The following is a 14441-nucleotide window of genomic DNA, read 5'->3' on the forward strand; positions in this document are numbered from 1 at the left end:
AAAATCCATCAACAACTCGCCTTCTGGATTTACCTTTCCATATCCAAAGGAACTCCGGCATGCCGGTTGCAAGCCCGGGGCCTCATCTCGCAAGTGATGAGGAAGGAGGAGCAGGAGTAGTATAAACCTCATTAAAAAACCAGGGTCTACCTGGCTCCGGATGGTAGCATCCTGTTATAGGGCCCCTACCTAGAGTTACAGGTGAAGAGGACCAACGGCTTGAAGGGTGGATGAGGATATGAGGTATGGTCAGGAAGAGTTGAATGGCAGTAAAACTGCGATGTGGAAGGTAACGGGAAACCACAACATTATTTTTCCTAGTACAGCAACCATGGATAGTACAAACTGTAACTTAGATACTACTGATCATGGTACTCGGACACTAAGATCCGGCAGGGGAGTAACTGAGGTATCCCAGGTCGTCAGCAAGCGAAAACCTCAGAAGTTTGGAGAAGGGATAAAAACAGGGACATGGAATACAAGAACAATGCTAAGAACAGGAAGACTAGAAGAACTCAAACAAATTATGGATGAAAACAAAATAGACATCCTGGAATTATGTGAAACTAGATAGCCTAGCAAAGGTGATTTCCACAGTGACCCTTTCAGAATTGTGTACAGTGGAAATGAAAATGGTGGACAATATGGAGTAGCTGTAATATTAGGAAAGAAGTGGGCAAACAACATGCTAAACACATATCATGTCGATGATAGAATAATGATGGTGAAAATAGATGCCAATCCAACAGATATGGTAATAATACAGGTATACTTTCCTACTACTGGACATGACGATGATGAAGTTGAGGAAATGTATAATAAAATGGAAGATATAATTAAACTAAACAAAGACAAAAATAACATAATCATCATGGGAGACTTCAATGCTGTGGTTGGCAGCCATATTACTAGAAAAGTTGCTGGCAGATTCGGTTTAGGACGAACAAATGATAGAGGAGAACGTATGATGGACTTCTGTGAAGAACAGGACATGATCATAATGAACACTGTATTTGACATGCCTAATAGAAGACGTTACACATGGAAGGATTTCAGAGATAATAACAGATACCAAATTGACTACATTCTAGTTAAGAGAAGGTACAAAAATCAGGTAACGTCATACCACAGCTATCCTGGCTTAGACATCGACAACAACCATATCCGTGTATTAGCAAAATGTCGAATTAGGCTGAAGAAGTTAAGGAAACCAAGAAGCAAGAAATGGAATCTAGAAAAGTTAAATGATCCATTAACACAAGTAGCATTTGAAGAAAATGTAGTGATTACTTGGACTTAATTACTTGGACTTGGAAGACAGCGAAGAACTGTATATATTTTATGGGTTAATTTGATATGTAATGTATTTATGCATTTGTTTCTCTCCCCTCGGTATGTGAATTCTGGAATTGTTTGATTTTATTATGACTTCAAGATTGTTTCTTTATTATGGGAAGATTAAAGTAAGATGTATTAGGAAAAACCCTGTATCACACGCGCCAGTTCGGCGTGGGATATTTCCGGTTTCGTCAAGTTGCATCAATTTCGTTCCTTCTCAATGCTTCTTAAATGTTCTTGATCAGCACTAATTTCTGGGCTCTAATTGGAGTAAATAAAAGTAAATGTGATTGGTTGGTGAAGGAAAAAGATCGGACGCTCATTGGCTGTTGTAAGGTTTCCTAATTTCCGGAGAGAAGCGTTTCACTAGAGCCTTGGTCTTCCTAGGCGTCTTTTCTGTTTGACCAGTGAAGGGAAAGGTTGCCTTCAAGGTAACGGGTCTTCTTCACCCCTCCATCAGGTAAGCACTTAGTTGTTTTTCACCTTTCAGGTATTTAGTTTCAAATGTAGTGTTTCATTTAATTTATTTTGCCGGAGCTTACCCCTGGTTTTCCTTCAGCTTCAAAATTTTATTAAAATGACTTAGCCGTTTCAGTAAGTCGCGTCACATTTCGTCCCCACTCTGGCAAACTAGCGAAAGTGACAAACTAGGGAATCTGTAGTCCTCAAGTTTTGGTCTATATTGTATTATTTATATAATGTCTTCCCTCTGACAAAGTCTCACATCTGCAGCTCGCTCTGTATGGGTAACACATAAAACCAATCATTAAATATAAAAATTGATTTGACATGAGTAATCACAACTTCTTTCAGCTCTCCTAACCTTTTGACAATTTGTAGATTCGTTAGTTCGCCAGAGTAGGGACGATTTGTAAAGAGACAGTTCCCACTTTGTTGATTTTGTAAATTATTTATTCGACGCCTTTCGATTTAATCATAATATGTAAATTTCACCCTGGGGCTGTCTCGTTAATTCTGCTTCATCTTGGAATATTCACCTTTAGGACAGTAACCCTTTCTCAGAAGTGATTTTGGGGGGGCTGCCTACTGAAGATGCTCTGCACCAAGATTATATTTTAAATGTTGTTTCCTTTCTTACATGTACATCTTCATTATAGTGAAACGTTACCTTCCTTTTCTTCTTTCGAACTGTTTAATGTGTTTTAAAAGTGTCGGCACGAACAGTGGAACGTCATGTGTGATGTTCCGGTATAAGATTAGATAACTAAATGCTACCCTCGGGGTAAATTGTAATTATTGCTGGATTTCTGTTTTCAAATTTTAATGGTGTATTTTTTTATTGATTTATGTTTTAATTTGCATCTAAATTTGTTAAGTAAAGTTTAGGATTACATTTGACTTCACTTCTTCAGCATTGCCAATACCTTCCACTGCCTGGATATGGTTCCCAGCCGCTTCCCTGTTATCCTTTCTTAGCCGTCATATTGGTTATCCTGTTATTATTTTCTGCGCTTAATGTGCTTATAGTCTTAATTTCGTACATATCGTCATGTCTCGTGTTAGTGTGCAGCTATGTGAATGCACAACGGTAGCAAACATTAATATTTCTATTACTTGTAACCTTCCCTATTTAGGAGTTACAGAAAAGACAGACACGATCATGTACAACAACTGCAACGAAACAGATTGGGACGCTGTCAAAGCTTCACTTACAATAGCAGCAGATGAAGTGCTAGGAAAAAAGAAGCTTGAACCCAGGAAGAACTGGATGACTGAAGAAATACTAAATCTCATTCAGGAAAGAAATAAAGAACACCGGAAAAATACTCCAGAAGGAATGATAAACTATAAGAAACTAAAAAACACAGGACGGACGGACGGACGGACGGACGGACGGACGGACGGACGGACGGACGGACGGACGGACGGACGGACGGATGGATGGATGGATGGCATTTGTAAAAGCATAGAACATGATATGAAAATCGGAAATATTGACAGAGCATACAATAAAGTAAAATGAACGCAATTCAAGGCTAAAATCAAATCCAGTGTAATAAAAGATAACAAAGGAAATCTGTTAATAGAAGATGAGGAGGTAATGAAGAGATGGATAGAGTATTTGGAGGATCTATATAATGGAGAAGAAATTGACAATGTAGACGAGTTCATCATAAAACAAGAGCAGGTTTCACAAGATGAACTAGGTCCTCCCATAGTGAGAAGTGAATTCAAAACAGCACTGCAACAGCTGAAAAAGAAAAAGTCTCCTGGACCAGACAAACTGACTGCTGAACTGTGTAAAAACTCTGGAAAAAAGATGAAGGATGAACTCTTCAAAATCACCAAGTATTGCGCTGAAAACGGAGATATGCCAGAGGATTTTGTAGAAAGCAAAGCAGTACTTCTGCACAAAAAAGGAGATTCAACAGAATGCTCCAATTAAAGAATACTAAGCCTTGTTTCACATGCAGCAAAAATATTCACATGCATATTAAAAAACTGAATCAAAACGAAAATTGAGCAGAATCTAGATGATGATCAGTTTGGGTTCAGGAAAGGAGTAGGAACGAGAGAAGCTATTACAGCACTTAAAACCATCTTGGAGAGAAGACTAGAGCTTAACAGAAATACATATATAGCTTTTGTAGACCTGGAAAAAGCTTCTGACAATGTTCAGTGGAAAACACTGTTCAAAATTATGAAGGATATTCATTTGGACTGGAAAGACAGAAAAGCAATACTATACCTCTACACCAATCAAAGAATAAACATTGAAAGTAATGAAAAAGTATGCAAGGTGAGGATCAGGAAAGGAGTAAGACAGGGGTGTTCCTTATCACCACTTCTATTTAATCTGTACATTGAAGAGGCCATGAAAATTTTTAAATCAAAAACACCTGGCATTAAAATAAATGGAACAACTGTACACTGTATTAGATTTGCTGATGATATTGCACTTCTGGCTGACAATGAGAAGAACATGCAGATCATGCTCAGCAAATTAACATCCATCTTAAAAGATTTCCAACTTAACATTAATGTAAAAAAAACTAATGTTAAGGTTGTAAGCAAATCTAAAATGAAGCCAGAGGCACATCTCAGAATTGGATCAGTTATTACCGATGACAACAGATGCACTGTGGAAATAAAAAGAAGAATTTCCCTGTGTAAGAAAGCCTTTGAGGAGAAGCAGCAGCTCTTAACTAATAAATCTTTAGATACTGAACAAAAGAAATAGTTTATCAAAACATTCATTTGGAGTGTGGAGGAGGTGAAACGACTAGAGGCAGTGGAAATGTGGCTATGGAGGAAGATGACAAGAACTAGCTGGATTGAGAAGAAAACTAATGAAGCAGTGCTTAGAGAAATAAACACCCAGAGACATTTAATAACAATGATAGAAAAGAGAAAAGCATCAGTTTGTGGTCACATTCTCCGGCATAATAACTTCATAAAGAACTTGTTCGAAGGCAAGGTGATGGGAAAGAAAGGCAGAGGGAAACCACGGAAGAAGATCATTGAAGAGGTAGTTGAGATGATGGGATGCCAAGGTTATGGAGAGATGAAAAGGATCGCAGAGAGAAGAGATCAATGGTTGCAGCGACAAGGCAAAGCCTTTAGATAATGCTGATGATGATGATGATGATATCCAAAGGGGCCTACAACATCTTCCTTTCCTTGTCTTTCCATTCCAACTTGTGCATTTAGATCTCCCATCAAAAGCACTTCCTTATCTTCTGTCTCTCCACTTCCTCTAAAAAGTCCTCTAGATGTTCATCTATGCAACCCGTTTGTGGGGCATAAAACTGAAATAGATCTTTCATGCCATTTTCAAACTGGAATCTCATCACCATCATCCTATTGCTGACGCATTTTATATATTCCACATATTCTTGGATTTCTTTTCTAAGTGTGATGGCCACTCCATTTTTTGCTTCAGGACTTCCGCTGTAATACAGCCTGTATCCTTCTTTCAGAGAAATCTCTCCTGTACCCCTCTTCTTGGTCTCACACAGTCCAAGTATGGCTATATCTTTTTCTTTCATGAAGTCAACCAGTTCTTCTGTCTTTCCTGTCAGTGTCAGGACATTTACTGTCACAGATGAAGAAGATAAACTCCAGAAATCAGTACATCAGTTAAACACCATTTGTGAAAAGTTATAATCTTCGGCTATCTATAACGAAAACCAAAGTTATGGCATGGCAAGGGAAGTATCCTAACAGAGCGAAGATAGTAAGTGCAATCACCAGTAGAACAAGTCTCAAATTTTGAGTACCTTGGATGTGAAACGTGTTTTAATGATGATGACGGGGTGAAGAAGCTTCATCGATTTCAATATATGTGTGGGACAGTTCGCCAAACACTCAAAGGAAAAGTAAGAGAGATACTCAACTTAAATTCAATAGTAATACTATGGCCGTACCAACTTTGTCACATGGAAGTGAGACATGGGTGGATAAAACAAGTCGAGTCCATTTATTTTGATTTGAAACAGCCGCAATTACGGCCTCAAGTGATAGCACTTTCATTCCAAGAAGAAACAAGTTTTAAGAACATAAATACAAAAGAACCTGAATGTTCACAAATATTAACTACCATATATGATATTTGTTATTTTATTCACTACGATATTTTATGACTCAACATACGTTAATTTCACCCAAGTGTTCATTTTATCTTAATAAGTGTGATTATGTAGTTTTTAAATGTTACAAGCCTTTCTATGTAATATCTTTAAGCTTAGCCTTAAATCATTTTTACTTTCTCAATTTTAACCTTAAGGTTAAGAATAGCATGGCAGATGATGCCTACATTATAGGCAAAACATGTCCCAATTTTAACATACGAGGATTGGGGCAAAAGTCATGGCATCTATCTTTTTTCTTGTAGTTATGCGAACAGATCACAAACGTATATGTGTCGTGTGGAAGTTCTGCAGGCATAGTGTGTATGCAGAACAACAGATGGCTCTGTGATAGCTGGTAGTAGCGCAGATAGGGCTGTGAAATCAGTCAATTGGTGAGTGAGTGTCCTGTGAAATGGAAGTAACACGTGTTGAACAGCGCGCTTACATCAAAATAGCCGTTCTCCGAGGGAGAAATGTGATGGAACGTCACAGTGAATTAGTGGAAGCCCTTGGGAATAATGCCCTACCATACCATACAGCAGCACGGTGGGTAGGAAAGTTTCAGCAAGAGTGTGTGTCAACAACGAGTCTTAACTCGTGTTTGTACAATTTTAATTCATTCTTCATGACTGCCAAGTTCTGAACTTGTGATTGAATATCCGTTCCCTATTTTATTTTCTCTTTTTATTCTTATTTAATCATAATGCTATAATATTTTGTGTAATGTATATGTTTGTATGTATGTACCTATGTTTATTTCTCATATTTTGGCTGAAGATGATGCTAAATAGCGTTGAAACTAGTTCCAAGTAAACATGTTGTAACTTAACCATTATAACATTTATTTGTATTGAAAAGGTGCGTCCTTCAAGTTACCTATCTTACGTTCAGATCGCCAGGTGGAGTGTGCTTGTACAAGTGCTCAATGTAGGAGACACATGGCAAAATGGAACATTCGATCACTTCTACAATGTGGAAAGCTGGAAAACCTAAAGCTTGAAATTGGAAGGATGAATGTAGATGTGTTAGGAATAGCAGAAGTGAGGTGGCCTGATAATGGAGATTTTTGGAGTAGAGATTAAAGAATAATGCACACGGGAACCATTATGGACAAACCAGGAGAGGGAGTTGTAGTAGTGCTGACGAATGAAATGGGTCACCGAGTTAAAGGATATATTCAGCAGAGAGGAAGACTGATTCTAGTGAAATTAGATACTAAACCAAGGGACACCGTGATCATTCAAGTGTACATGCCAACCACTGCTCACGAAGATGAAGTGGAAAGAGTGTACGATGATCTGACAGAATTAATCAGAGGTGTTAAAGGAGATGAAAATCTGATAATCCTCGGAGACTGGAATGCTGTTATTGGAGAGGGTAAAGATGGAATGGTTGTGGGCCAATTTGGGCTTGGCACACAGAACGATCGAGGAATTCTGCACTTACAATCAGCTGGTGGTTCAAATACATTATTTCAATTACATTTTAGTAAAGCAGCAATTTGACACACAGCTGAAGGGCTGTAGAAGCTGCCCTGGCCCAGATACTGGTAGCGACCACAACATGGTTTTGAGCGAAGGTCAACTAAAACTGAAGAAACTAAAAAGGAAGAACAATCAAAAATGGAATACTGAAGCTCTCAGAGATCAAAACCTTGTTATAGATTTTAAGAAGGAAAGGTGGAGTTGGCATTGACAGAAGATCAATTTGGATTTAGGAAGGGTAGAGGGCTTGAGAAGCAATCCTAGCTTTAAGAATGATTACAGAGAAACGAATATGAAAAGATCTTGATACATTCATTGCTTTCGTAGACCTGGAGAAGGCATTTGATATGACTGAGTGGGGTAAACTATTCATAGTGTTAAAGGAACTGAGTTTCAAGTACAAGGACAGAAGGACAATTTGGAAATTGCTTTTTGATGTGGAGATACCACAAGAGGGGTCAACATTAAGCAAGGAGTTTGGCAAGGTTGTTTGCTCTCACCAATTCTTTTTAATGCATACATCCAAAAAGCAATAGATCAAGAAAAAATGATAATTTGTCAATGACTGAAGGTCTCAAGATTCAAGGAGAGAGAATAACCATGCTTCGCTTTGCAGATGATATCGCAGTCTGCTAGAAAACGAAGATGATCTGAATTGTACATTAGCAGAAATGGAATTCACTTTCAAAAAATATAACATGAAGATCAACATATCAAAAACCAAAGTCCTTCTCTGTAGCTGACAGTATGAACCTCCCCGTGTTATACATTTCACAAATCAGATCAAATAGGGCTTTCTTCATATGGTCCCCAGTGGCTTTTATCAGCACTGCTGGTATATCATCAACCCCAGAGGCTTTTCTGTTTTTCAGCCTTTGCATTGCTTGATTAAATTCACCCAGGAGTGTTTCATCTCCCTCATCTTCTTTATCTACTGGCTCTTCATTTTCTAGTATTCCACAAGGTGTATGTTTTCCTCCATATAAATTTTCAATGTATTCTTTCCATTTTGAGGCAATATCAGAATCTTCATACACCAATTCTCCAGTCTTCAGTACATTGCACCTAATCATCTTGTCCCCAAAGAACCTTTTGGCTACCTTAAACGCTGCCTCAGATTTATGATTCTTAACTAGTTCTTTTACTTCCATGTATTATAATTCCAGAAATTTTTCTCTGGCTGCCTTCGCCTCTCAGTTTATTTTGTTTCTCAATTTCCCGTATTGTTGTTTTCCTTCAGACACACAGAGTTCTTAAACTTGCTTCTTGTGTCTATTATCTTCTCAATTATTTCATTAGTTAACCAGACTTTCCTGTTCTGTGCTTTCAGCTCTCCTACAACATCTGTTGCTGCTGTTAGAACACTTCCCTTCAAAGCATTCCACTTATTCTCCATACTTCCTAAGTCTATTGCTGATTTCTGCCCCCTTATTTCACTGAAGATGGCTCAAACGAGTCGAAACATGTTTGAATTTTATTGCTCCATCTAATGACGGAATTATGTTTTGTATTGAATTAAGAGGATACTTTAAATTTTTTCCTCTGTGAAGTGAAAGAAAGATACAGCGATAATTTATATTCCATGACTACACCGTCCACAATTCCATCAATAATCAAGGAAATACAAGGTGCCTATGGAGAATTCTCATAGTCCGCCGCCTACTGTCGGCTGTCACCTACTGTCAGCTGACTCAGGGTTCAATACCCACGTAGCACATCAGATAATGAATCTGCATATAAATGTTGAAATACTTTTTCGTTATATAGTAAGAACACCCGTGTATATGCAAAGTTTCCATGGCTACAAAGATCGTACAATTAAAAAAAATACATTGACACTAAAATCTACGATCCCTCTACTCCATGACATGACTGAAAGTAGTTAAAATTATAGCCAACCGATAGCACAACAAGCTACAAATGATACCCGTGCGTAAAAACGGAGATCTCCGGCTGGCCGCAGTACTACGGAGATCTACGGGGCCAGTCGTCAATATGTTGAATGGAGAACAGTTGACAAATGTACAGGAGATTCGACAAATTTGACCATTTTCAGGCCCTTAGTTGGTCCTTATTGACTACTTTCACATAATGTACAACAGGTGATTGTTTGGTCTGCCCTGTCAATATATTATCAATATCTGATCTTATACAATGTTTCACACATACATGTTTCACGAGCCCCAACTCCCTTTCGTCAGCGATTTCTACATCAATATCAACATTCCCCAGTGTGTGTATATGGGTTAAAGATAATGTTATATGTAAAACAGAATAATGTCAGATCTTGAGATATGGGGAACAAAAAAACAAACAAACAAGTTTCATTTTACATAAAACTGAGTTAAATACTTTCATGGTTTATGGAGATGCTGAGATACAGGAATTTTATTCTGCAGCTTTTTCATGTGCCTGTGGCTATTATGAAGCAAATAAGATTTTAGAACAAAATAAATAAAATAAACTGCCAATCAAAAGTTATCATACCTTCAAATATATCGGTCATCTGACACAGCTGAAGGAAGGTTGCACCCTTACACCACGCATGGAGAACATCCATCAAGAAAGGTTTAAATCCATCTACGTAGGCATCCTCATTGATTTCCAGTTTTGCTTCAGCGCTCACCCTTGCTATCCGTCGAGCCATATCCTAGAAAGATCAAAACTCACATTTTAAAAAATCAGAATTTAAAAATAAAGGGTGATTTTAAGCAACAAGGAGACAATCCCTATGAGGTTAAGGGACACAACTAATGAACGTATCATGAGCAATGATTTTCATGCTGATCCGTATTGAAATGCTATTACAAACAGGAAGCAATGCTAAACAGGTTCCACCTATTCAATACTTTTTTATTCTACAGTGGACCCTCGATTCTCAGTTTTTGGAGGGACCACGAAAGAAAAAAGAAAAAAAAAGAAAAAAATACATACAACAGGGGAAATCGGAAAATCCGGGAATGAATTAAAACCATCAACAATTTGGCTCAACATCACAAAAATGAAATGTGTATAACTAGAAGACAGGTGCTGCTCTGCAGCATTCATTATCAATAGGTCAGGTAACTTGTCTTGATATGCCTGTCGTAGTCATATTGTTTTTTTTTTTTTTTTTGCTACGGGCTTTACGTCGCACCGACACAGATAGGTCTTATGGCGACGATGGGATAGGAAAGGCCTAGGAGTTGGAAGGAAGCGGCCGTGGCCTTAATTAAGGTACAGCCCCAGCATTTGCCTGGTGTGAAAATTGGAAACAACGGAAAACCATCTTCAGGGCTGCCGATAGTGGGATTCGAACCTACTATCTCCCGGATGCAAGCTCACAGCCGCGCGCCTCTACACGCACGGCCAACTCGCCCGGTAGTCATATTGTTTTGTCTGCCCTTTTCAATGGTTTTGAACATTTAATAAGAAGCGTGTTATGGTATGCCGCAGTTCGTAGTCAGAATTTGTCCATTCTGACGTCTAGTAAAAATCAATCAATATATTCGTTTTTGTTTTTTTCATTCTGCAGTACTTGATGATGTAATGCTTGGTACTGCATCGTAGAAGGCAATGGTATTTTTAATCGCAGTTCTTAAGGAAAAGTGAAACGAAACTGTATAAAAGTCGCGCTTTTCATTTTCATCGCGTATATCATGATTGCAATATTTAGATACCATTTTGGATACAGTTTTGTATAGTATGAGCACGTCCGGCTCCATGGCTAAATTTCCTATCATTTATGTCTTATACATTTTTACCATACCAGCTATGATCACAGAAATATTAATGAATTTGCATTTTTGTTACTAAGTCCATATCAGCACTGGGTCACAAGAAAATGGGCAAACAGAATTAAATGAAAATCGGTATGTAAAGTTGCAGAATAAGGAACTACAGTCTACGCTATAAATAATTTTATAAGATGCAATAATATCGCAGAGTCAAAAGAGAACTAAATGTGAAGAACTACAATATAGAAATCTCATAAAATTGATCAACAATAACATTACATTGACCATTGTTTGTTGTGAAGTACTTTGTACCTTCTGTTGCCACTCATCTCCAATAGATATGATTACTGCTGCGTACTGAGTATTTTTTTTAAATATACTTTATACATCGCACCGACACAGATAGGTCTTACGGCGACGATGGGATAGGAAAGGGTTAGGAGTGTGAAGGAAGTGGGCTTGACCTTAAGGCACAGCCTCAACATTTGCCAACTCGCCCAGTCGTACCGAGTATAACGGCCTGCCTGAATACTGGTGGGAAGTAGCTGGTGAGTTAGATAACTTTCTTTAGCATGCCATTCCTCTGGTTCATCATTGCATTCGAGCTATTCAATCCCAACTCTGAGACACTGATTGGAATGAGCAGTGTGCATATTTAGCAGAATAATGTCAGAGGAGTGTTCACGGCTGTCTGTGGCCTGGTCATTCCAGCTCTGGAACTTTGGGCTGTTAGATCGGCACCATAGTAATGTTCATTAAAAGTGAGAAAATGCGTGGTTTTTCATTTGATCGAGTATTCTATATGATAACATTGCTTTTAATTACTACATTCCAACTGACGTTTTTATAATGACCTTGTTGACTTCAGTTGGGAAAACCACAAAGACAGCCTTTCAGAGAATCCCACAGCAAAGCACGGATACATCAGCTAGTATATAATAAAGAAGTATTGAATAGGTGAAACCTTTCAGCATTGCTTCCCTGTTTGTAATGGACATATGTCGGGAAGCACTTGGGTTCCACATTACAGGGCAGTACCTTTCCCCACAATGGCAGCGTTCTCGATTATCAGTAACATTAGGTGTCTGCTTCACTGCTGTTGCCGACTAAACCTGGAGTGGACATATGTAGTGTAGAGTAATGTAGTGTAGCAAAATGGTGCAGCAATGGGCCAGAGGCTACGCGACTGTACCAGGAAAAGTATCCCTGTCAACAGCAATCACGCCATAAAATGTCTGTAAGTTTTTAGTTTTTTGCGAGAGGCAGGCTTGTTCGCAGGAATAGGTAACTGTGAAGGATGGTTACCAGGTACATACCTGGCTTTGAAGGAACATGTGATCAACACTACAGAAGATTGCACTCATATCAGCATGAAGTAGATGGCCTGCCAGCATGGCATAAGCCATTTTCCACAAAAACTGCTACTACCTGTATGACTCACAACATGCACAGTGCTTATTACATACAGACTTTCCTCCACGAGAATGATTATGTAACGTTGTTTTCCTTCTTTGTTTTAAAATTTGCATTACATTGCAACAACACAGATAAGTCTTATGAATACAATGGGATAGAAAAAGGATAGGAGTGGGAAGGAAGTGACCATCGCCTTAATTAAGGCACATCCCTAACATTTGCCTGGTGTGAAAATGGGAAACCACAGAAAACCATCTTCAGGGCTTCCAACGGTGGGATTCAAACCCACTATGTCTCGATTGCAAGTTCACACCTGCGCGACCCTAGCCACATGAGCAACTCACTCATGACGTGTTCAATTGATGTCTTGAGGTCATAACTGGATACTACAAGTTATTATTTCAATACTACAAGATTGTCGCTTGAAAAAGCTGTGAATATATATACAGGGAAACTTTGTTAGTGCGTTCTTCATTAACACGTTTTCCCACTTAGCACATCGTAAATTCGAAGTTCCGATTGTCATCATATTAAATCCATATAAAAATATCTCAGTTATCTCACGAATTTTCGCTATTACTGCTTAGTATGATCACATTTTTCCTAACTCTGAAAATGTTACTGTATTTGCCATCCATTTTAAAGAAACGTGATTTCCAACTTGGGAAAGAGCCGTAGCCACAGTTGCGTGATTATGGGAAAAGGCCTTAAATTCCTGAACTTCATAGGATAAGTTGCACATTCGGGTGTTAGCCTCAGGAATGCTCAGTTTTGCTTGCTGGTTAGCAGCGAGATTGCTGAATAGCAGAGTGAGCTTGTTTGTGCTTGTACTTCGCATTCCATTGAGAAGGAAGAAATTTATTTTTTACTGAGTGGTACAGTGAGGTGTAAAGAACATTTGTTGTGTTATATTAGAAATAAAATTGTGTGAAACTGACTAGCATGGTGCATATATGTCTTGTGCTAGTCTAGTTATAGATATGGAAAATGTCCTGAAATTCCTTAATAATGAAGACAAAATTAAAATCCATCAGAAGGAGGACTGGCATAAGTGCACAGAGGTCGTGAATGTTGAAACTAGCACCCTTGAGTTTCGACTTGTTCACTCAAGTTGGTCGAAGTTTTGTTTGATTCAAAATGGCAGCCAAAGTCATTCCTGACAGCTGCACATTGTCAAATGTAACCTCCAATTCAATGTCCAAGAGTGCGACCAGAAAATGTTTAATAAACCACTGCTACAAAACAAAAGGCTTCTATTAACATTTGTTTAAAAAGAGTGTGATCTGCAATAATACTTTGGTATTTTTGTTGGCTCCTGTGCACATGTTTTCATATTTGTCTGTTTTTTTTTTTTGTTTTGTTCTTTTTACATCTTTCAGTGTACTTATTTTATACTTCTACTAACATTTGTGTTAAAAAGTGTGATCTGCAATAATACTTCAATATTTTTGTTGGAATCTGTGCACGTTTTTGCATTTGTTGTCTGATGGTTTTTTTTAACACCTTTCAGTGTACTTGTTATTACATAATCTCTACCAGGAAATATTTTCATATTTGTTCTCTCATGTTTTTCACACCTTTTAATACTTTCCTCTCATCTTTAGAAATGGTAGATAGGTCTATAGTTTTCCCTGTACAAGCGGATACAAGACGTAAAGTGCTCTAATGTCGGAAAAAATCTTATCTTGTGTTTCCATATCCCTCTTGGATAGTCTTTATCTGTATATTCATTAGTACGTTTTCTTGCTTAAAATATTGTTTTTCTGTCCCCTGCAGAAATGTCTTAACGAGGTTTTGCAGTACACCCCTCAAAGATGATATTTGAACACGGTTATTCTTCAAGATCCTAATTGTAGCAATAAATAAGAAGGAAGCAAATCTGAATACGAAAATCC

At 38.1% G+C, this 14441-nt stretch overlaps 1 protein-coding gene across 1 annotated transcript in view; it reads right to left on the reverse strand.

The window, feature by feature from the left end:
* Window positions 1–14441, reverse strand: part of Mtr4 (exosome RNA helicase Mtr4) — a 212863-nt gene that overhangs the window by 22093 nt on the left and 176329 nt on the right. Inside the window, exon 15 of the mRNA XM_067145842.2 lies at window positions 9902–10064. Within this exon, the coding sequence (XP_067001943.1) occupies window positions 9902–10064 (163 nt within the window). The remainder of the gene's footprint in view (window positions 1–9901; window positions 10065–14441) is intronic.

The sequence above is a fragment of the Anabrus simplex genome, chromosome 4 (assembly GCF_040414725.1).
Source record: "Anabrus simplex isolate iqAnaSimp1 chromosome 4, ASM4041472v1, whole genome shotgun sequence".
NCBI lineage: Eukaryota > Metazoa > Arthropoda > Insecta > Orthoptera > Tettigoniidae > Anabrus > Anabrus simplex.